The sequence below is a fragment of the Podarcis raffonei genome, chromosome 14, assembly GCF_027172205.1.
Source record: "Podarcis raffonei isolate rPodRaf1 chromosome 14, rPodRaf1.pri, whole genome shotgun sequence".
Taxonomy (NCBI): Eukaryota; Metazoa; Chordata; class Lepidosauria; order Squamata; family Lacertidae; genus Podarcis; species Podarcis raffonei.
Window position 1 is genome coordinate 43,128,558 of NC_070615.1, and position 24,176 is coordinate 43,152,733.

Consider the following 24,176-nt stretch of genomic DNA (forward strand, 5'->3'; position numbering starts at 1 on the left):
CTCCGCCCTCTCCTCCCCCCCCCCAAACAGCTTGCGCCTAACCGCCCGCCCCCGCCGGGCTCGCGCTAACCCCTCGCAAAACCCCGGATGTCGGAGGAGCGAAGGTGAAAGGCAGCCCCGGCCGAGCAAGGTGTTTGCGTTCGGGCAACAGGGTTTGCCGCCGCGGCCGGCGTCGTCGCGGCGCCCCTACGTCACGACGCACAGCTCCCTTCCTGACCAATCACTTCTTCCCAGAGAGGCGGGCGGGGGAAGAGAGATTTAAAAACAACTGGAAGGAATTCGGGGTCCTCCAGATGCGGACGGATTTCAGCTCCCATCAGCCCCAGCCTGCAAGGTCAGCGGTTCTGGATGCTGGGAGCTGTAGTTTAGCGGCATCTGAAGCGCCAAAACGGACCATGGTTTATGGGCAAGAGTTTACGGCTAACCTGTGGAGTTTATAACTTGTTGCTAGAGGGCAGCTCCTGTTCTTGGCCACAGAGGTTGTTTGGGGCTGATGGGAGCTGTGGTGCAGCATCCGGAGGGGGCCACAATTTAGCAGCTCTTGCTCTAGGGTAGGCATAGGCAAACTCGGCCCTCCAGATGTTTTTAGACTACAATTCCCATCATCCCTGACCACTGGTCCTGTTAGCTAGGGATGATCTGGAGGGCCGAGTTTGCCTATGCCTGCTCTAGGACCTTGCCAACAAAAGTCCATATAGTGAAAGCTATAGTTTTCCCAGTAGTGATGTATGGAAGTGAGAGCTGGACCATAAAGAAGGCTGATCGCCGAAGAATTGATGCTTTTGAATTATGGTGCTTGAGGAGACTCTTGAGAGTCCCATGGACTGCAAGAAGATCAAACCTATCCATTCTGAAGGAAATCGGCCCTGAATGCTCACAGGAAGGACAGATCATGAAGCTGAGGCTCCAATACTTTGGCCACCTCATGAGAAGACTCCCTGGAAAAGACCCTGATGTTGGGAAAGATTGAGGCCACAAGGAGAAGGAGACGACAGAGACAGTGGTTGGACAGTGTTCTCGAAGATACCAGCAGGAGTTTGACCAAACTGCAGGAGGCAGTGGAAGACAGGAGTGCCTGGCATTCTCTGGTCCATGGGGTCACGAAGAGTCGGACACAACCAAACTACTAAACAACAAGAAGCTCTAGGGTGTGAGCCACTGTATGTGCATGACCAGTGCCAGATTTATGTATAAGCTAAACAAGCTGTAGCTTAGGGCCCCACTCCCTTGGGGGCCCCCAAAAAATTTAAAGGAAAAGAACCCTGGATGTACATTTCCAAAATATAAGATAAAAAACAAAATAAAACCTACATACAGCAAACAGTGTTTTGTGTTGTGTAGGCTCCTATGATGTAAGTAATGGGTCCTGCCTGCTAGCCTGCTCCCTAAAATATCACTGGTTTGCTCATATCTATATATAGGGTGCCTACATTCTGCATGTACAAATGATTTTGGATACCTATTGGGTCCATAAATTACCATGTAGCATATATTCAACACAAAAAGCAGCAACAATTTGTTGTTGACAAAGGACAGCTGGACATAAGCTACCTTCAGTAGCTTAGGGCCTCATCAAGCCTAAATCTGGCCCTAAGCATGTCATGTGTGCCTTGCTCTTTGGCTGCTTTGTCCAAAGGGCATTACACAGCTTAAATAGTTTTGAGCAGCTACTCAACTCCACCAACCTACTGGGAAAGAAAATAATCTCCCAACTATATAAAATCCTCATACAATTGGATGTCCTTCCTCTCATTCCATTAAGACTACAATGGGGAAAAGGTTTTGGAGAAGAATTAGAGGAACAGCTCTGGGAACAAATTTGTAATAAACTACCATGTGCATCCATCTCATTTGGAACTTGAGAAAATGTGTTAAAGATAGTGCATCACTGGTACATGTGCCCAGACAGATTATACACATCTAACCCTTGCTGTCAGGAATGTAATTTACCTGGCTCTCTAGTGCAGATGTGGTGGTTTTGCCCCAAAATTATTCCATTTTGGGGGAAAGCTTTTCAAACAATCAAATGGTGAGACAAATCACTACAACCAGCCCCAAATTAGCTATACTATATTATGTTACTCCTCAGATTTGGAACATAACCAAGAAAGACCTCACCATCCATTTATTAACTGCAGCTAGATTAGTGACTGCAAAAAATGGGAAAACTTTAAATGCAAATCTTTTTGAAGCCTGGATTTCACAAGTTTGGGACATTGTGCTTGTGGACAAATCAAGAATTTAAGAAAGGGAATATTGATATGGGAGGGGGGAATCACACCTTCTATACAACATGGCATCCATTTATTGACTTTGTTAAGACATAGTTTTCACCCTCCATCGACTCAGGAACCTTATGAAGCAACACTTTCATTTTAGTGCCTTTCTTAGAACATCTAAATCTGCAACTATAACTATCAGCTGCTATTTTTTCTTTCTTTCCTGTACAACTAAGCTGTTTTATAGCCTCAGTACTACAACAGATAAAAATCTATAGAAAATTAACCACAATCCTATAAACACTGATTTTAATACTGTATTTTTTATTGCTGTAACCTACTCTAGGACCTTATGGTAAGGGATAGGATATCCACTAAAAATAACATTTACTCAGGATTAAGTCCCTTTGAATTCAATGGGACTAATTCCCGTGTATTATAATACTGCAGCCTTAATGAATTTAATGAATTATTCTACTATCAAAACATTCAGCTAACATTTCTTTAGTCAGGCAACAATTTTTGCCTGATTATTTATTTATTATTTATTTATTTATTATTATTATTATTATTATTATTATTATTATTATTATTCAGATGTGTGGCAAGAAAGTACAGTGGTACCTTGGGTTACATACGCTTCAGGTTACAGACTCCGCTAACCCAGAAATAGTACCTCGGGTTAAGAACTTTGCTTCAGGATGAGAACAGAAATCGTGCTCTGGCAGAGCAGCGGCAGCGGGAGGCCCCATTAGCTAACGTGGTGCTTCAGGTTAAGAAGTTTCAGGTTAAGTACGGACCTCCGGAACAAATTAAGTACTCAACCCAAGGTACCACTGTACAGGTTGGAGCTTAAAGAAGATGTTAAAAGAACAGGGCATGGTAACCCGGTCAGGATGGTGAATATTACTCAACTTATGGGCTACAACCCTCTGCCTACTTATCTGGTAGTAAACCTCACTGAAGACAGTGGGAGTAGAAATGTATAACACAGTGCTGCAAGTAGGTTCTAATATTTAATTCTCTTTTTTGCAGTGAAGATGACAACAATTCCAAACAATACTGAACATATTTCAATATAAGCCGACGTTAAAAATAAAAAAGGCAGTGTTCCTTGAAAAACTCAGCATGAACATGATTCCCCTAGCCTTTATAGTCTGTGTCAAATTTTCCAGGATTACATCAGCATGATTATTCTAGCAATCCACACCCACGTACAGGAATCATGCTGTTCTTCTGCCAACATACACATATAAAGTCACATTACACAACTTCTCAAAACTTTTAAATAGACTTCCTCTTTGCATCGGGTAGTTAAAGAACTGTTTGTCCACATTTTGAGACTATTCACTATCATTTACGCAGGTACTGTACTGGTTTCGGTTTAGTAACTAACTTAATGTCTAAAGTAAAAAATTAACAGGAAGCAGATTTCCTAAACTTTGTGAGTTGTTTTCCGTGTTTTACAATGGGGCAAAAAGTTAAACAAAAGAAATAGTCCACTGAGCTATGGGTGAATGGTGGAGCATTTACTTTGCATGCAGAAAACCCAGGATTTATTGCTTGGGACACAGGGAGAAACCCCTGCCTCAAAACCTAGAGAGCTGCTCTTAGTCAGACAGTATTGAGCTAGATGAACCAATGGATCAGTATGAAGTAGCTTCCTATGTTCTTAGATGTACCGTACTCATCGTTAGTGAGTCTTCACAACAGAATGACATAAAAATGCACAGTAATGATTTCGGAGTGTTGATTTGGGAAAGAAATAACAAAAATAGTTATTGTTGGAAAAGCAAATCTTGCAGATCACAGCTGGAGTACAGCCCCATGCACATCTACTCATAAGTACAGTAGGTTCCACTGAGTTCAATGGAACTAGCTTCCAGATAAGGAATTGCAGCCAGGAGAGTAATCTTAAGCAGACAGATATGACAGGAGGCAGATACACTGACATATTTCCTGTGCAAATTAAGCTGTATCACACCTGTTCCTGGTGGTAGGTTGCTGGGGAGGCAGTGTAAACTTTCAGTTTATACTCTTCCATTGACTACTGTGGGGTGAATTTTAATTGAAATTGTATTTTTGTTGATGTAAGGGGTGTAAGAGTTTCAGGGATGGGACCAGTGGATGAAAGAAATTCTGATGCAGCGCAACTGTTTATGCATTTGCCCAACACTCTCATCCCCTTTACAGACTTTTTTTGGTCCTTTACACTAGTGTAACTTCTGCCAACTTAACTTCTTCCAGTAGCGCTTTCCCTCAGCTGGTGCACATCGATACATCAGGACAAGGTATTTACACCAGCTTTAAGGCCAATTTAGCTGTGGGGTGACTAGATCAGGCATAGGCAAACTCAGCCCTCCAGATGTTTTGAGATGACAACTCCCATCATCCCTAGCTAACAGGACCAGTGGTCAGGGATGATGGGAATTGTCGTCCCAAAACATCTGGAGGACCAAGTTTGCCTGTGCCTGGACTAGATTAATAACTTTGCATTTTTTATTAACAAATTTGCATTGACATTAATGCACAACTTTATGTGCTAGAATATTTTTAATGTACAAGAGTACAGAATGCCTCTCTTCCTCAACTCTGATGCCATTTGTCCAGTCTGTCGCTTACAGCATTTATTATTATTTTTTAAAGCACAGGTACGCGGGTGGCGCTGTGGGTTAAACCACAGAGCCTAGGACTTGCCGATCAGAAGATTGGCAGTTCAAATCCCCGTGACGGGGTGAGATCCCATTGCTTGCTCCCTGCTCCTGCCAACCTAGCAGTTCGAAAGCATGTCAAAGTGCAAGTAGATAAATAGGTATCACTCCGGCGGGAAGGTAAACAGCATTTCCGTGCGCTGCTCTGGTTCGCCAGAAGTGGCTTAGTCATGCTGGCCACATGACCCGGAAAAACTGTCTGCAGAAGCGGACAAAAGCCGGCTCCCTCGGCCTTTAGAGTGAGATGAGCACCGCAACCCCAGAGTTGGCCACGACTGGACCTAATGGTCAGGGGTCCTGCCACCCTACCTTTCAGCTTGCAAGGTCCTCAGAACAGTTTAGCATCCAGAATAAGAGAAATTACAGTAACATCTCTGCTGGCTTTTCCTACAGGCTTACAGGGGTTTCTGCCATACTCTGCAACTTAGTGCCCTCCAGATGTTGAGCTGTAGTCTGAAGCAAATAGAGGCCATCAGGTTGGGGAAAGCTGCAGCCCTCAAGTAGCATAACTGAATTGTAAGACTTAACACTGCCTCTCCCTGTCCCCCGCACTGCGCTTGTTTAATTTTGTCCTGCTGGGATGTTGCGGGGATATGGTGGGGAGAGCTATGCACACCTTGAGCTCCTTGGTGGGACATAAACATAAAAATAGTGATGAAGACAAAAGTGTTATGGCGAGTCGTTTTAAATAATTTTAGTGTACTTTTATGAAAACTGCATGTCATTTTCACTACAACTAAAACCACTTTTTCCGAGATGGTAGATTTAGATGGGGCGCTTTGCTTTAGGAAATTATCAATATTTTTATATTAAATATGTAATGAGTAGAAAATACATACACTGAAGCATGCATATATATATATATATATATAAAGAAAAATGGCTACGACGGAGATTGATAGGAAACCGTCCCCCGTCCCTGACCCACAGCTCCCCTCGCGCCTTCTGAGTAGGTTAGTAGCACAAAGATGGCGACCCCTCCTCAACCAATGTCCGAATCGGCCGGCAGCGGAAATGTCCGAACACGAGGCGAGCGGGGCAGGGAGGGGAAAATACTGTCCCGAGAGCGAGGCGCGAGGACGCACACGAAGAGCCGAACGCTGGCCGAACGCCGTCGCCCCCTCAACGCCTTCCCCCCCGAGTCCTTCCGAACATTCCCGAAAGACCGGCAAAACCGAGCGTTTCCGAATGCTGCCGGGAGGGGCGCTCTCCGAATAGTGTCTTTTAAAGAAGAACACGACGGCCGACCCCGTCCTACTGACCCGAGTTTCCCCGAAGTCGTTCCGAGCGCGCCCGAAACGTGACGCTATTCCCTACCACGCCCCCCCACCTCCTCTCTCCGTCCAACTTCCGTCGGGGCTTGAGTGAGGCCAGGCCCAGCGAGACATTCCCGAAGGCGGTCCCGCCGATGAGGAGGGAAGAGGGCGAGGCCGCGAGGCCGGATGTGAGCGGAGCGGCCGCTTCCTGTTTCCTCACAGGCTCCGCTCGCCCGCCCCGCGCTTTGGGTGGTGGCCGTTGCTCCGGCGGCGCCGTGACCGTTTTCCCTCAGTCAACTTCCTTTCCTCCCACGGGAAAGAGCCGAGGCCCTTTGGGGATTTCCTCCTCGCTCTCCTCCCCGCCACGACGCCTCGCGGGCTCCTCGGCGAGCAACAGGAACCGGCGGCGACGACGACGAAGAAGCAGCAGCAGCCGCCCCGATGCAGGCCATTAAGTGTGTGGTGGTGGGAGACGGGTAAGTCGCCGCGGACCCTGCCCCCGGGATAAGAGCCTCCTCCTCTCCCGTCCGGGCCTCCCGCATATTTGGGTTGCCAGGGCCCTCGCCTCCAGCTCCCCGCCTCGGCAGCGGGAGGAAGAAGGGGAAATTCTGCCTCAGGCGGGCCTGGATAGCGCAGGCTGAGGGGGCGACTTTTTCCTGCCGAGTGTAGGAGTCGCAGGAGGGGGAAGGTTTGCAGCGGAGTCCAATGCTGGATTTCTGGGATTATGAGAAGGGAATATACTTTTAATGTGCCCCCCAAGAACCCCACGGAAATTGGGGGTTTTTCCTGTGCGCCTCCAAATACATGCATAAGCACAGCCCCACCCCCACCCCAGCATAGCAGTCATTTCTGTTCCCCAACCTTCAATACGTACACATACACACTCCAGGAAGAATGGGCGTCCTGTGCCAAACCCTAATCTCCACTTGCCTTTTTGTGCCTTTTGGCTATGTGGGGGTGGGTGGGGCGCTCTCTTCCATGGACCCGACCATGTGGAGTTTGGCTCTCCTCCCCACCCCCTGCCGGTCTCCTAATTCTTCAGTATAGTTCTGAGTAAACACAACTAGAATCCAGATGTTGCCACAATGCTCAGTAGGACCTTACTCCCTTGTAAGAACTGTGAGGGTTGTAGCCCTAGTCACCACGGTTTGTCCATGCAAGCTGGGCAGGACTTTGCGCCTGCGGTGATTTTGTCCAGCAAGGCTATCTTTACTTCAGGGTAACCCCCTTAGAACTTAGTTTCATAAATGAGCGTGCATAACATGCAGAAGTCTTGTGCTACTCCCAAGGAAGTGCATAAGATCGCCTCCCAAGTCTGCCAGACCTGGACTGTTGCTTTCCCCTTCTCCTTTCTCCCCTTTACTAGCTGCTCTTAATATTAGGTATTCTTTCAACATGTAGTATGTGGTTAGTCCTGAGGAATTTCAGCACCCACCCTCTGATAACGCTGCTTCTACTAGGATGAAACATAGGGTGCTTCCTGATGTTGGGGTGACTGCTGCTAAGAGCAGCCACTGGCCATTTGCTGTTGAGCAGCTTCTCAACAGAAGTGCCACAGAACTTTACAGTATTCACTAACTGCAGCAGTAAGGAGAGGGCTGGCCATAGAGGGGAAATGACTACAATGCATCCAGCAGTTCTAGAGGTACCTATACAAAGGGAGGGGTTTCCTTCCATGGGAGGTGTGTTGGCAGCAACTGTGCTCCAAGACTTAAGGGGTCAGCATTTGCTTTTGTGGTAGAGGAAGGTAATCTCTGAAGAGATGCTTATGTACAATGAGACTTTAACATCTGGCTTTGCAAGTTTTGAACTGAGGCAATAATGTTATCTGTGTAGATTCCAGTGAGGTATAGATTTATTGCAATCATTAGATACGATTATGCTTCCAAAATACAGTGACTAGTCTTGTAGGCTTTGTATGAATTGCTTTTTGCCAGCTGTAGTATTGGTGTCAAACCTCTGCTTTGTTTTGAGGTTAACAAAGGAAACCCACTTCCTAAAATCATTCAGAAGTTGTTCAAGGCTGTGCTACCATGTATATTTTCTAGGTAGTAAATCTCATTGAATGAATTGGCTTGTTCCTAATGTTTGCTCAGAAGTAAGACATGTTGCTTGCTTGGAGCACTTGGGATGAATTTGGTGTAAAGTAAAAAAAATAAGCATTTATATAACAATGACTTAAGCTAGTAACTTTCTGTCTCTGAAGTCTTCACTTTTCCCAATACCTTCATACATACATATGGAGGGGTAAGTGATCAACACATTTTTTGAATTTTTCACTAAGTTTAACTTGATACAAATTAACTTGTAGAAAAGGGTTATTTGGTTGTTGTGTTTTTATATTGTGTTTTTATATTGTAATTTTGTATTGTGAACTGCCCTGAGTCCGGGTATAGGGCAGTATATAAATTTAATAATAAAAAACAAACAAACAGATAAACCTATTCTTCCCTCTAAGAGCAGAAGAGCCCTGCTGGATCAGCCCAAATGCTTATCTAGGCCAGTATTCTGTTTCCTATGGTGATGAACCAGATGCCTTTTGGAAAGCCCATAAACAGGACATGCAGACAGAAACCCTCTCTGCTGCTGCTGTTCCTCAGCAACTTGGCATACAGATAATATGCTTCTTCTGATCATAGACTTAGAAGATAGCCATTGTGACTAGTAGCCATTGATAGTCTTATTCTCCTCTTTTCTGCTTTGCCACCAACATAAGATGGCTTCAAATTACCAGATGGTTTTAACTTTCCACAACTTGTGGTAGTGAATTTCATAGTTTTAACAATGTGCTGTGTGAAGAAGTACTTTATTTCGTGAGTCTTGAGTCTCCCACCATTCAGCTTCTCTGCAATTGAAGTTATGCCTACTTCAGTTTGTGTGTTTATATATTACTTATATAATTCCCTAACAGCCCTGTGAGTAGAATATATATATAGAGAGAGAGCTTCTTGGATCAATAGGGATTTAACTCCAGTTTCTACAGTCCTAGTCAAACATAAGGCTTCTCTTGGTTATTGTAGATTACAAAAACTTGGGTACAAGTGTATATATTTAGGTTATCCTACTAGTATTGGATTACACAGTGGTAATGTTTGCTTATTCCATCACATAACAGGTATGAAAATATGTTTATGCACTGATAGTGCTCCATAAAGGTGTCACACACAAAGGAACCCCTTTTTGTTCTCCAAACTGATGTGACACATGGCTTCTGTTATAAAGATTATGCTAAAATGTATGTGTGTTTCAACTCTCTGGTGTTTTTCAATTATCAAGACAAGGCAGTTTCCATCATTTGTGTGTCTCTTTCCCCCCCTCTTCTAGATGTCAGCTCAGAGGAGCATTGGAGGCCAGCTGGAAAACAAGACTAGTCTTATCCCGTTAGATATTTTTTTTCAAATAGAAACAAAAATCCTGTGTTGTCTATAACTGAGCATTACAACAAATCTGTGTAGCTTCTCTGAGAAGTACAGATAACAGCTCTGCGTATCACCATTACTATCTCCATGTAATATGATGTGTAGTTTAGTCTTCAGATTACAAATAAATCTGAAGAGTCTTGTAAAAGCGGATGAAATATAATTCAAAGTATATGTATGAGGGCTGAAAGTCTAAAGATTGATGATAGCTCAGTAATTAGTTGAGCTTGATAGTAAGCCAGTCATTTTACCTGTCCGAGGAGATTACTTGGAACCCATGTTAGAAACTGAGATAGAAAAGCTAGGAGCCAAATGGCTTTTGGGACCTGGGTTGTGGGTGCCAAAACAGAATGTCTAGTTGCTATGGGGGGGGCGTTGTCAGCAACACTTTTTATTTATTATTTTGATAAGCATGAAGTAATATGCAATTCACATAAGTGACACATTGTTAATATCACATTTTTATTAGAAATTGTTGATAAATGTTTAATTTGGTGTTTACAATAAAAATATTGGTACCATACTCCAGTTTTCAAAACACTACTCTTTATTGTTAAACTCCTTAACATATTGTCTATGCTTAACATATACTTTGAGGCTTCAAAGCACATACATTTCAGTAATCCTTGGAGAATGTGGATTATCTAGGCCCATTCTAGGTTGGATTTTGGCGCTGAAACAGCCTTGATTGCCCTGATTGATAACCTGTATTGGGGGAATATGACCCTGTTGATTCACCTTGATCTCATGTTGACTTTTGGTACCATCAACAATGTGTATCGTCCAGGAGCAGTGTGGTGAGGTGGGAGTTGGAGGCATAGCGTTATGGTGGTTATGCTCATACTTACAATTCCACTACCACCCAACAGCATTTCTCTGACTTCTCCATGCATAGGATCTCCTACTTGCTTGTTCTGCCTCTTCCTTTGAACATAGACAGAGAAACCTTTAGTATTATTTTTAACCTCTCTTGCAAGCCTGAGCACATTCTGAACTTTGGCCACCTGACCTCCCCCAACTGTTGGTTACTCATGTATACTCCTCCTTAATGATATTTCCCCTTTCTTTCATTTCTTATGCATGCCTTTCTGAAATCTCAGCTCATCTGTATGCTCCTTATGTAGCCACACCAGTTTTTTTAGATACCTCCCGCTTTTCTTTCTTGTTGGAATTGTCTGCATTCAGTATTGCATCTTTAAGAAACTCACATCTTCGACTCCTCTTTGAGTATTTCTGACCATGATATATCAACCAGTAGTTTCTTAAGCTTTTTGAAATTGGCCTTCTTAAATTCCAGAATATATGTCCAACTATACTCTGCTTTCCCTTTCCTCTGTATCATGAAACCCAAGAGGACATAATCACTTCCTCCAGTGTTCCTAGTACTTCCACTTTATCAATCAGTTCCTCCCTGTTGGTGAGGAATAGGTCCAAGATAGATGACCCCCTTGTTGATTCTTCCATCTTCTGGGAAATGAAATGGTCATTGAGGAAATGGAGAAATTTGGTGGACTTAACATTCTTGGCCGAGTTTTAATCCCAACAGATGTCAGGGTAGTTGAAGTCTCCCATGACTACTGTATCTTTCATTTTTGAATGTTTGGTAATCTGCTATAGAAAAGCATCATCCAAGTCTTCAGTCTGACTTGAAGGCCTATAGCAGACACAGTAAGGCCACTGTTGTTTCCCTCTCCTACGATTTTTACCCATATACTCTCAGTTTGCCTTCCATGTTCCAAGTCATGGATCTCTTCACAAGTGTACATTTCCGTTACTTACAATGCTGCTACTCCTCCCTGTTTGGTCTATTCCTTTTGAATAGGTTATTCATTTTGAATGTAGGCATGTAACAGTTTCTTGGTGAGAATTGGGATGGTGTGGAGAGATGGGTGGATTTGGATAGGAGTAGTTAGGAGAGTATGCAGAAATCCTGATTACTGACACCAGAAGTTCCGTTTCTGGGGGTTTTTTTTTAGTTCTGAGGCACTATTTTCCATCAATAAGAGCTTACAACTTAAATATGAAAGTGAAATTTTCAGGAAGCTGTATATTCCCACCAATTTTCCATACTGTGCCACAGTCACAAAAATCTTTCATACCATCCATTGGCTCATTGGGAAAAAAATGACTTAATGTATGTAACCCATGCACAAACGTCTTGTTATAATAATATTACTATCAAGAGGCTAATATTTTATAGTGAAATATTTTGTTTTAGGACTAACTTGTGACACACAACACAGTTCACTTGAGGGTATTTGAATAAACCATATTATGGTAATAAAAAAGTGCATGCAAAAGTTTTGTTTTTAAATCTGGGGAATATTTTTTAAACAAAACTAGAAAGTTATTGCAGAGTAGGAAGGAAATGCTATCTTTATTTAAAACTTTCTAATCATGCCATCAAATTATTGATTTGGTTCATGCAAGTAGGTCAGGCAGAGCATAGCTGAAACAATGCTCACCTAACTTTACAACTTTCTGACTTAATTCTATGCTTTGAAAAGTTGCACATCTAGCACATACATTTTTCCATAGAGAGGAGTTGGGTTTACTGAGACTATTCAAAGCTTTACATGTACAGTACTTGAATTGAGTGAATCATTACGAAGTCTAAGGAAATGAAACCTTCATTTTGGAGCAGAATATCTGTGCAGAACTGATTCATAGGGCAAAGAGCCAGCAAACTGAGAAGGCAGGAAGCCTAGAATTGAAGAACTGCAGAGCTGAGGCCGGTGGGACCTGTTTGTTCTTGTTGGCATCTCCTTATGAGTTTTAGTGGAATTGCCTGATGTGCTTATAGAACCACGGCAGAGGCAGCTCTTGATCCTTCTGTGCTAGACTTGAAATCTTTCACCACTTCTTTCCAAAATGTGTTTCAGTGGTTTTGTGCTGCTTCTTCAAATTAAGCCATGGTTTAAAATAAACTGGTTTAATATGACATGCAGATCAACTATTATGCATTCAGATTCCTGTGTTTTCTTGATAATAAAATTCAGGCTTTTCTGCCACACTCCCCAACCCTGAAATATATCTGGGCTATGTGGTACTGTCTTAGCTAAAATCAAATTTGTGCACATTTGTGTGTGAATATATGCTACCTTACTGGTATTGGTCTCAAGGCACTGGACCAGCTCAGGTACTACTTCACTCTTAGTGTTGCATGCGTGCTCTTTCTCGGCTACCCCTTCCTGATTCTTTGCTCTTGTGGGGAGAAATTAATAAATAAACCAGAGACTACTTTAATGTGGCATTTCTCTGATCTCAGAGGATGATACCTGAGATTCTGCATTCACATAAATGAAATGGTGAGATCCCGCCATTGATTTACTTTGCCCTGTGGCAAGGGATCTTTCTTGGATACAGCTCTGAGGTGAACTATTGTCTGGATAGGTCTGCTATATTCCAAGCTTTGAAATGTGTGCAGCAGGCTATTCAAGGAGTGCTAAGATACATAACCACACCTGGCAATGCCTGATTTCTCCACAAATGTCTATTATGCTTTGTGCTTACACAGTGACTTTCATCTTCAGAGCACTTTGCAAACACTAGTAATTGCAAAGCAATTGCCTCACCACTCAAGTTAAGAAAGCTGAAGAGACTGTGACCTGGAGCTGGGATTGCAAGTTGAAAAGTTCTTCTAGTATTAAATTTAAATGGTTAAACTGTCTTCTGAAAGTTTAACAGTTGTTCAAACTGGGCTAGCATGTCACTGAATACCAGTTGCAGGTGGGGGAGAGATAATAGTGCAGGAGAGTTAATGCTTTCATGTTCTGCCTGTGGGCTTTCTAGAGCCCTCTTGTTGAGGGGAACGCTGCTGAACTAGAAGGACCTTTAGTCTGATCTAGCAGGATGTGTATGTTCCCTCTTTCTTATAAATCTGAAGTTTTTAAAGAAACAAACAAAGCTAGAAGAAACAGGAGGAAGGAGCAATAGCCAGTGGATTTCAGAAGACAGTTTAACAATTTAAATTCACCATTAAATATCACCATTGCCAAATCGGGAGCCAAAACATTAGAGAACTAAGCTGTTCGAAAACCAAGGTACAACTGTATTGGTTTAATAAGACTCAAAATTAACCCCGGAAGTCTTAAATTACATTTAAACCAAGAACATAGAGGCTTAGAACAAGCAACAATCCTAAACTAACTTTAAATTGTGGTTTAAAATCTTGGCTTTTTCCATACCTGGTAACCATAGTTTCCTGGTCTAGATGTTACCTGAAGATTACCTGGCCATGTGAAGTATGAAGAAGTGATAATGTTTGGGAAAATACATGGATGGAGCACACACATCTGCTTCCCCAACATGAGGCTTGTTAACTATTATTTGATGACCAAAATTCAGATATACCATATAGAGAGATGTTTACAATGCCATTAAGCTGTAGCTGCACAGGTTATAGCAAGAAATTGGAAAGTTGAAGATCAGGGGTAGGCAACCTAAGGCCCATGGGCCACAAGCGACCCACGGGAGTCATTCAACTGGCCCCCGAGCCGCCCGCTCAGTGAGTCCCCGTGCGCTGTGCTAAACTGGCGCAGCACGGGGACTTGCTTCCGCAGTGCCGGAAATCGCCGGCGCGCACACGCAATCCAGCCCACAGATGAATCTGCACCGGTGAACCGGCCCAGGCGAGGTAAACCTTGCCGACCCCTGCTGAAGATGGAGGAACATGTCAATAATGGAAAATTTTAATAGGGGAATAAACTGTAATGGGAAGATTAACAGAGCAAAGATTAAATGAGACAAACAAACGTGGAAGATAATTTCATGTGGTGGTACAGATTCATTCTCTAATCAAGAACTAGTGAAATTGGGACCTCAACACCAACTTCACAAAAACGGTTCTGGAGGAACTTGATAGGTTGAGATGATGATGATGATTTTATTATTTGTACCCCACCCATCTGACTGGGTTGCCCCAGTCACTGTGGGTGGATTCGAACAAATATAAAAACTTCCCTGAACAGGGCTGCCTTCAGATGTCTTCTAAAAGTCAGATATTTATTTCCTTGACATCTGATGGGAGGGTGTTCCACAGGGCAGGTGCCATACTGAGAAGGCCCTCGGAGCTAATTCCCTGTAGCTTCACTTTGCATTCTGAGGGAACCACCAGAAGGCCCTCGGAGCTGGATCTCAGTGTCTAAACCAGAGATGAAAGAATGCACTTCTCTTCACGTTTCCCCTATATATTATGAAAATAAAGATTATCATGTGAATGGGCTCTTATCAGGACTTTTTCTTTCTCTCTTAACAGTGCTGTAGGTAAAACATGCCTACTCATCAGTTATACAACCAATGCATTTCCTGGAGAATATATACCCACTGTGTAAGTATTTCCTTTTGTATCTTTAGCACTTTTTCATGTCCAAAGGGCTGTAGAGCACTTGACTTGCCTCTTTTTACAATAGTGAAGTGAGGTAGGTTGAGCTGAAGGAAATTGTATCCAAGGGCACCCAATGAGCTTGGTAGCTGATCATGAGTTGAACTTGCATCTCTGACCACTGGTTCACAGCCATAAACACACAGCTAATTGTTCAAACCTTGTAAGCAGCAGTCTGTGACACCCGTGTGCTTTGAATTAGTTGGCTCCTACCTGTGCATGTTACATGTCAAAAAGTCACGTATATGTCAGAAGAAAAGGTGTGTTTACCTCAGTCATATTATATGTCTGAAAGGGTGTATTTTCCAGAGGCTGAGGGATATGCATAGGTGATTGAAAATGTGTCTGGCCCTTTGTAACCAGAGAAACAACCCTTTAAATAGGATTTCAGTCCTACTGTCTACAAACAAGTGAGTAGTGTTATGCTTGCCTGCCTGTGAAAAGCTAGCATATCTGGAAAAAAGTTATTTTCATGCAATATTAAAAAGCATGCAAGGTATAGGATTTGGGGGAAGCTACATTGACTGAAGCAAATAAGGACTGAAGAAGAGCAAAGTCATGGACTTACATAAATGCCATTTGCTGTAATGAGACTTGCTCAGGAGTTGTTCCTAGTGGATTAAACCTCATGTGACAAAACATTTTAAAGTGTTTTATATATGTGAAATACACATACGTGGCACCTAAAACTAAGTGGAGAAGGTGCCATGCAAATCCCTTTAGGTGATAATCCTGCTCTAAAGTGACAGCAGTGTGATGCACAGAGGGATAGGGTTTAAAGAAAATACACTAACTTTCCCCCCTCACTCCGTAGCTTCGACAATTATTCTGCCAATGTGATGGTTGATGGAAAGCCAGTCAATCTGGGCTTGTGGGATACAGCTGGACAAGAGGACTATGACAGACTACGCCCGTTATCTTACCCGCAGACAGTAAGCTTTTATAGTGGATGATTTGACGTGTGTGTGTGTGTGTGTGTGTGTGTGTGTGTGTCTAATTGCAGGCTTGCAGAAGATTAAGGATGCTTTCACTTTGAGTGTAAAATGTGCTGAACCAACATGCCAAGACACTTAACAAACTGCACAGGGACTATGGTGAAGCCTGCATTAATCCTTGCTAGTCTAAGCAGGGGCTAGTAGCAGCTATGTGAGAAGCAGAGTTCAAAAGAACAATTGTTGAGCAAACTCTTCCCATTAATTGGTGCCTGTCTCTTGGTAACTTTCTGACCAGTTCTAATTTACCGCTGCAATCCCAAGCCAGCTGTGTTAGACACTGGCAGCTGAAGAAATCTGACTGAGCTCCTGGAAACGCCTCTTGTGTAAGTTCACGTCAAGAGCATTTTCAGGTGTAATGTCTTGCACAGCCAGTTGAGCAGGTGGTACCGGATCATCATGTCTGAACAACAACATGCCTTTACAAATTTCTTTCACAGGTTCTTTTCAGACATGATCTCGTGCTGCCAGCCAAACATGAAAGTAACTTCATCTTTACTTGGCTGTGCAGCATTACCATGTCTGAAGCCATCCTGATGTAATTCTTGTGCATAAGCTTTTACTTCTGCATGATGACTCATTTGTTTCTATGGGGCTTGTGAAGGTGAGCTTCTGGTGGGTGTCAAAATCTCTAATCCTTAATAAGCAGGTTCTGTAATTGCAAACTCCTTAATGCAAAAGCTTTCTGCCTCCTTACTGCTATTTAACCACTGTTGCTAATGTTACATTTTTAACATGCTCTAAAATGTTTAGCTTGCTCGTCTTGTGGAGTTGTTGCTCTGCTGCTCCCATTTTTTTTTAGAATGGAATTTGAGACCGCAATAGTAGTTTCCCTCCAGAACAATCCATTCCTTCCTTTGGCTGAGCTCGTTGTTCAAGTTTCTGATTTAGCACAGTGTCCATTGGATCTCAAGGCTGAACGGCATTGCCGAAATAGTTACAGTGAATCTGTGCTGTGCTTAGAATATTCCAGAACAACGCCACTGTTAAATAATCTAGGGTACAAAATAGTTTCATCAGCAAGGCCCTTGATGGGAGGTCAGCAACCCGGCTAAAAAGCAGCCTTTGTTCATTCTTGCTGTTCAGGCACAGTCTGACACTTATCATCGCTAAGCACTGATGTTCAGCTTTTCACTGGGGGGCAAGAGATGAATTGTGACACAGGGGCTCATTTAAATGAAAATGTGAGCAAGGCTATAGCTCTGAAATGAGTAGATCTGGATGGCAGTAGTAGGGGCAAAATGTATTGACAGCACTGGGCATGAAATATATTGGCAGCCTCCTTGCGTGTTGCCTTCTGAATTGCTCTTGTGCTGCCATTTGTCCGTTCCTGCTGTTGGGGGCAGGGAGTCCAGAATGAATGATGAGCGACTACTGTATCTCAGCTCTTCCAAAATCCACTTCCCCAAAGATACTAATTACAAAGGTTAATTCCTTGTTCTTAGATAGCATTTGTTTTTCTCTTATATGATAGGTTAAGATTGGTTTGATTTCAAGTGAAGAATTTATTGTTTAATGAATTGGGTTATAACAAAACTTTATTGCACATAGATAAAATCAAAAATTAAATAAAACCACACCCATAATAAAAGCAAACAAGCAACAGAACAGGGTGTATATAAGTAATCTGTTTGTAAACACATCCCAATACATAGGGACATTTTGATGGGTAACCACATTTGCTGCATTAAATTTTGAACTTGCGTTGTCTGCAGCTCCAGCAAATCTTGCAGCTCTGAATGGAACATATTGCTGTTAGACAGGAAGCAAATAATTTCCCCTAAATCTTCAGTAATGGCCAAACCTACAGTGGTTCACTGAATTTCTTCCTGATTGTTTTTTTGGTTTACAGTTTTGCCCTGTGCATAGACTGAGAGTGAAAGTCTCCTTTCTTCATCTCATTCATGCTGTGGAATTGTCACTGATTGTGGAACACAAGTTGAGCAAGAGCACCCTCTGCTCCTTATGGCTCAACAGAAATTCAAACAGAGACTTCTCAAGTCATAAGAACAGCTTTTAAAATGAATAGATAATGGTTCACGGACTTCAGAGAAAGGGAGCAGAGCTTTTCCCTAGTGCTTTCAGTTAATGCAAAAAATTAACTCTTGCCATCCAAGAAAGAAAAAAAAAAATGCCAAGCTCTTAGTACTGTGACCTTTCCCAGCTTGGTTCATGAACTACTTTACATTTCTGAAAAAATCAGATTTTGTTCCTTGTATCTGCTCATGTGCTCTGTGAAACAGCAAAATAGGGCCTTTTCTTTTCAGGGCTTGAGACTAAGGGGCTGGCAATACATTCTCATTGGCTATATTGCTGCTTCCAAGAGAGCTGCCGGAAAAGCCAGAAGGAAAACAAAAAGGGGTTCTTTGTTCCAAGAGAGACTCCAGAGTGCAGAGTGACTCATCTGGGGCAACCACAAAATCATGAGGAAGAAGCACACCTCAAGCGTGCAGCTGAGTTGCTGTGTTAAGCCTTGATGAAAAGAGATCAGTGACTGTAGTGTCCAAGTGTCTGTCCTACTTGGATTTGCTGGCTTGTCCTCCTCTGTTAATAGGCCAGATGCAAATTAAAGATGAATGAAGTGCTATAGCACCTAGAGAACAAATCATCTTTCCAAGGATAAAGTTGCCAAAAGACTTGGATATTGCAAACCTAAATCACCTTTCCGTGCTTTGAAACCAAAATATTTAGCTACTTTCCAGACATGCTCATGCAAATACACACTTGGAAGTTCAAGGAAGGGCATTGCAATGCTTTGGGCCAAATGTGATGACGCCTATAACATCCTGTGCCTCTAGCAATTGGCAGAGCTTTCCTATTGCAATTAAGACAGATTTCTTAGAAAGTTCTGCAAATGCACCATTTTATAATAAATTCTCAATATCCTTATTGGGGGCCCATGATTTCAGTAGAACTTAATTTCCAAGTAAAGCATGCTTTATGTTGTTGCGCTTGGAGTTACATGTTCAGTTGACCTGCAAAGGCGATCATTCCTGGCAGTGCCCAAGCTCAGAAAACATGTATCTGTGGGGGGCATGCCCAAAGGCTTCTTTGCATCAAAAAATTAACTCCCCTGAAAATCAATAGAAACATTTTTTTTTTAAACTCAACCTCTTCACATATAGAAAAGAACTCGGCTTAGAACACTTCAGAAAAACCAGCTTCCTTCAGGTAAAGGAGAGATTATTGATTTTTATATAGAGGAAGATTTCATTCGCGGTTCGCTCACATCCAATTCTGACATAGTACATCCCCATGAGGACTGTATTATGTTGACATTACAGGAGTGAAAAATGATGAGCAAAGGGCTTATTTTTCTTTTAAGTCTCTCCTAATCTTAAGTTGTTTCATGCTATTACTAGGTTGAAGGAACGAATGGTAAGGAATTAACTCCCAGGGTGAAACGTCAACCGTTCTGCGTATGTAAAACTTTCAACCATTATGCTCCAAGCTCTTTCATCTTCTTTTGCTGCTTCTCCTGCTGCCATAATACTGGCTCCCCATATTTTGGTGTCCCTATCCACCTTACAGTCCCAAACATCCTTTGAATTTCTGCTTCTCTTAAAAGTAAACGTGTTATTTAACAAACCACAGCTGTCGCATCAGACCAGACTCTTATTGTACCAAGGACATTTACTTCAAAAGGCTTCAGCTAGTCCTTTTTCCTGAATGGGAAAACCACGGAGTGTCTGGGATTGGTGGAAGGCGAAAAGGACAAGAGGCACTTCGGTATCTGGCAAGCTGGAGGAGCTGCAGAGGGGCTATGGGAGCACATGAGTTTACAGCACTGCTCTTCACCAGGTGTCCTGCTGCATGGATAATTATTGTTGCAAGCGCTAAACTCTGGAGGTGTCAAGGTGCTGACCTAACAGCCTGGAGCTGCAACCCAATCAACTAACACTCCAAAGGGCCTCTGATTCTTTGGTGGCCAAGTTGTTACCTGTACGTGGGGTAAACTGGAAGGGTGTGTGAAGGAGGCTAGAGCAGAAAATAGGACTTTCCCAATGTGAAGAGTTAAGCAGGCGCTCACAAATGGAACTTGGGTGCGCAAGACTTGTTGGGAATGAATGACAGCTGACCACCACTTTAGCTTGTGTAAAACTGTCCCCATTAGCTTCTAAGACTAGCAGCCTTATATCAGCAGAGACCTACTTAAGGGCGAGGTATACTAACTGCTGCATCCTAAGATGTTATGTTATCCTGAATTTGAGTGCCAGGAATTTCAGAGCACTTGGAGCAATGAGGCAGGGTTGGTCTATTACACAAATGGCTGCTCTTGTCCGTTTCTTGAAATAGGCAGTGCCTCTGTTCTAGGTAAGTCACCCGCCCCCAACTTCCCCTGGTCTGTAAGAGAAGAACTGGGTTAGTAATAGTAAAATTGAAGATGCAGCCTCAAATATACTTGCTAGGAAGTAAGTCCTCATGAACTCTGGGGTGTATTTCTAGGAAAGCATATTTAAATATTATGCTCCTAAGCAGCATAAAAGAGGCATATTGTATTTCCAGTTTGTGGCCAGATTATTGGGATTAGAGGAAACAGCAACAATTCCCCCAGGAGATTCCTAAAGTAGTGAGCCAAATGATGTGAGTGCATAAATTAATAGGTTAGAAGGTAACTGAGATACAGGGTTAGGATTCAGGTTGTTAAGTTCTTCCAGGATTTTCTCGTGTTTTAATATTGCATTGCAGCTTTAACTGGAAAGAAAAAAGGTTTTGGGCCTCCTGTGCTGCTGGCTCAGCTTGCTGTCCATTAGCAACTGGAAATGTCCACGAGTGGAACTAGAAGTCTGATTATATGGCAAACTCGTTATATCTGGAAAGTAACCACCAGAGACTAAGATTCTTAAAATACTGTTTTTCAGGATGTGTTCTTAATTTGCTTTTCACTTGTGAGTCCTGCATCCTTTGAAAATGTCCGTGCAAAGGTGAGTGAAAAACATTTGTCTTTTCTTCCCTTGGGAGATTTCCCACAAATTTTTAACCTTCATTATTTGACAGCAGTAAAATAAATTAGTGGTTTGGTTTGTTTGTTTCTGTTTTGTTTGTTTTTAATAAAGTCTTCAAATTAAAACTGCAAGAGTGTTCGTTTCTAAAAGGAATATTTCAGGTTGAATATACATAACTGCTATTTTAAACATAAGTGGTTGGATTTTGTTTGTTATTAGTTCTGCAGCATTTGAGAACTATTTTTTTTTTTTGAAAATAAAATATGAATGCCCGAAGTGTCAGAATGCCAAATTTTGATACTTTGGGCTGCTGTCATTTGAAAGGCAACTGGAATGCAATAATCACTTTTTCATCTGCAAAAATCATGTTGGTAGTTCCATATATTATTCTTATTAATTATAAAACAAAATTGGTATCAACCCCCCTGCCATTTTGTGTTAACATCAAATGTGGAAGTTTATGGCAAACCTCATTTTGGGTAAGATATAATAAAGCTAATAGTCAAGATTGTTGGACGATGAAGCTACCTCCTCAGAGTGTTTCTGGCTTTTGGAACAAAAACCCTTTGAGAGAATTGCTGGGTAGCCATTCTACCTGAATGCAGCAGGATGAGAGAGAGACCTGCACAGCTCTCACCCATCAGCTTGGCTGGAACCAACTGTCATTTGGCTTCTCTCCCTGAACTGTGTCCTTATTTTGTTATCCCCCTGGGGGACATCGATTGTGCTGTAAAATTTATTTTGTAAAAATAATAATAATAGTGCCAGTTCTGCTCTGTTTTGGGGGCTTCTGCTTAGAAGTAGAGGGGGTGGCTCTTAAGCTTGTTGAATGCATTGGAGACTCATCATTTGGTATACAGTTGGTCATGCCTAATACTTGCAGACAAATGATGTGAATTTCTACCCAACGAATACCTGTATTTTTGTTTTATATTCTTAATATGCATGCTCTGTCTGCATATGCAGAGAAGCTAATTGCCCCCTTTTTCCTTCCAGTGGTATCCAGAAGTGCGACACCATTGCCCTAACACTCCCATCATCCTAGTGGGAACCAAACTTGACCTCCGAGATGACAAAGACACCATTGAAAAGCTGAAGGAGAAGAAACTGACTCCCATCACCTACCCACAAGGCCTTGCCATGGCAAAAGAGATTGGTAGGGCTTTGATCTAGCTGTGTGAGCGCTGATAGTTCTTGTAGAACCTAAATTCAGCTGAAGGGCTGTGGAATTTGGGTCTCAGTGGGCGGGGGACGGACTTCAGCCTCCATTTTGACTTGCTATCCCTTGGGGTTGGGGTGTTTGGATTTCTAAGTAGCTCAGATTTGTTCTGTTTTTTTCCTGCAGGTGCGGTAAAATACCTAGAATGCTCAGCACTTACACAGCGAGGCCTCAAGACAGTCTTTGACGAAGCTATTCGAGCAGTTCTCTGCCCCCCTCCTGTAAAGAAGAGGAAGAGAAAATGTCTGCTACTCTAATGCAGCCCCCAGTCCCAGCCCCTTCCTCAGAACCTTCTGTGCTTTGCTTGGAACAATGGAGCATTCACAACAATGCCAAGTTCTTCTGTTAAAAAAGATTAGTTCTCTTACATCAAAATTTTTGAACCAATCATCACTATCTCTTTCCCCTTTGTTTAAAAAGTTAGATTTTGTTTGTCTTCTACTAAAGATATCCTTTTTTAAAAAAAAAGACAAACCTATATAAAGCCTTATTTTCCCAAGTCCCTTTGCTCAGATTAATCGAGTGTTGCCAAATTACCTGCTCATCTATGTTGTATTGTTGTGCTTTGTAGATGGAGCACGAAACCTGTTTGTTTTTTTTAAGACAAACAGGTGTCTTTAAAGATACTAATGTTTTATTAGGAATTGCAAAACTTTATAGGTTTCCCTTCCGATATCCTATTGGTAGGAAAATGCTGCTGTTTAATACACTCATCCAACTGATGGTCTTAGTATCTTTCTTTCATGCCTGAACTACCGCAATAATTGACAGCATACAGATTCCCTCTTTTTTAAATTTAAAAAAAAAAAGTTTTCCTGTTTGTTAAGGACTGTGATTTAAACTTTTCCTTGAAATGTATTGTCTTCCTTGAGAGCAGTATATTGCTTTGATTGGTGAAAGATGCCTGGATTGGTCAAGGGAAACTGCCCAACAGTATTTTGACACTGTAAAGATCAATTTACACTACATTGTCCACAAGTTGGTTAAACTCAGTGGATTTCTCTCTTGTCTAATAAAACCAGTAAACTGAAACCCTCTGTTGCAACAAAGCAGTAACTGAAGGGGGAAGGTTGGTATTTTTTTATGGATCACTTGTTTGCATTTTCCAGTGCCGCATTCATTTTGCTACAATTTTGAACTGGTCATTCCCTCACATGTTCTTGCTAGATGCTTTATTGTAGAATCTTCTTCCTGAGCAATATAACTTGTATTTTAAAACCTTTCTGATATATTTGCATTTTTTTTGTAGTTTAGATATATTCAAGCATAGCCTTGTTTCTGTTTTCCCCCTCTTCTCCTGTCATAATAGTATACATGCTTTTTTGAAAGGCTTCCTTTAGTCTTCAGGTGACTTGATGTAAAAATCATGTTCAGCAGATTTACCACTTCTAGTACTTTTTTTATATTTCACACCACCTTAATCACCTTCCTTTAATGTCACCATTTGCCAGGTAACCTGATGCTGTAATTTTACTAATGCTGACATCGCCCTTTCGACCTCGCCTCCTGTTGATTGATCTAGTAATGGCAGTTGGTATGTGAGGTTCTGTAACCTAGTGCTAACCATGTTCCATACATCCCAGATGCTGGCAAGAACACAACATTGAGCTACAACCTTTCAACTACTAGAACAAAAAAAATAAAAATAAATGGAGTTTGCAAGATTGTGAAGTTTTTACATTGATCTTTTTGGTAATGCAATTTAGCAGTATGTTTTGCATGTATGACTTAATAAATTTCTTGAATCACGCTGGTGGTCGAGCTTGAATTTGTGAGCTGAATTCATATATTGCAGAGGTTTTCAACTTTTTTGAGTCCACGGCTCCCTTGACTACCTTCTTTTTGCGGCACCCCTGTGGGGCTCAGGAGCCCAGTTATGTCACCCCTCGCCTGCAGAGCTGGCAGCCTCTCACCCTTTTTCAAACACCCTCCCTTGTGGAGTGTTCCCTCAGCCTCCTCTCCTCTCCCCTCTCTTTGGGAGTCCTCTGGGCAGCCACTGCTGCTTCCCCCCCCCAAGAGGTGCCTCCTCTC

General features: G+C 42.3%; 1 protein-coding gene across 2 annotated transcripts; it reads left to right on the forward strand.

The window, feature by feature from the left end:
* The first annotated feature begins 6,273 nt into the window (after positions 1–6,273).
* Positions 6,274–23,894, forward strand: RAC1 (Rac family small GTPase 1). 2 transcript variants are annotated; one of them, XM_053364146.1, is made up of 7 exons: positions 6,274–6,662; positions 14,863–14,934; positions 15,803–15,920; positions 19,343–19,399; positions 20,843–20,905; positions 21,923–22,082; positions 22,272–23,894. In XM_053364146.1, exons 1-7 carry the CDS (start codon positions 6,628–6,630, stop codon positions 22,400–22,402), a joined length of 636 nt encoding a protein of 211 aa, XP_053220121.1. In that variant the 5' UTR covers positions 6,274–6,627; the 3' UTR covers positions 22,403–23,894. The 2 variants fall into 2 exon arrangements, with proteins under 2 accessions (XP_053220121.1, XP_053220122.1); XM_053364147.1 differs by lacking the exon at positions 19,343–19,399 and having other exon boundaries at positions 6,281–6,662.
* The last annotated feature ends 282 nt before the right edge of the window (positions 23,895–24,176 follow it).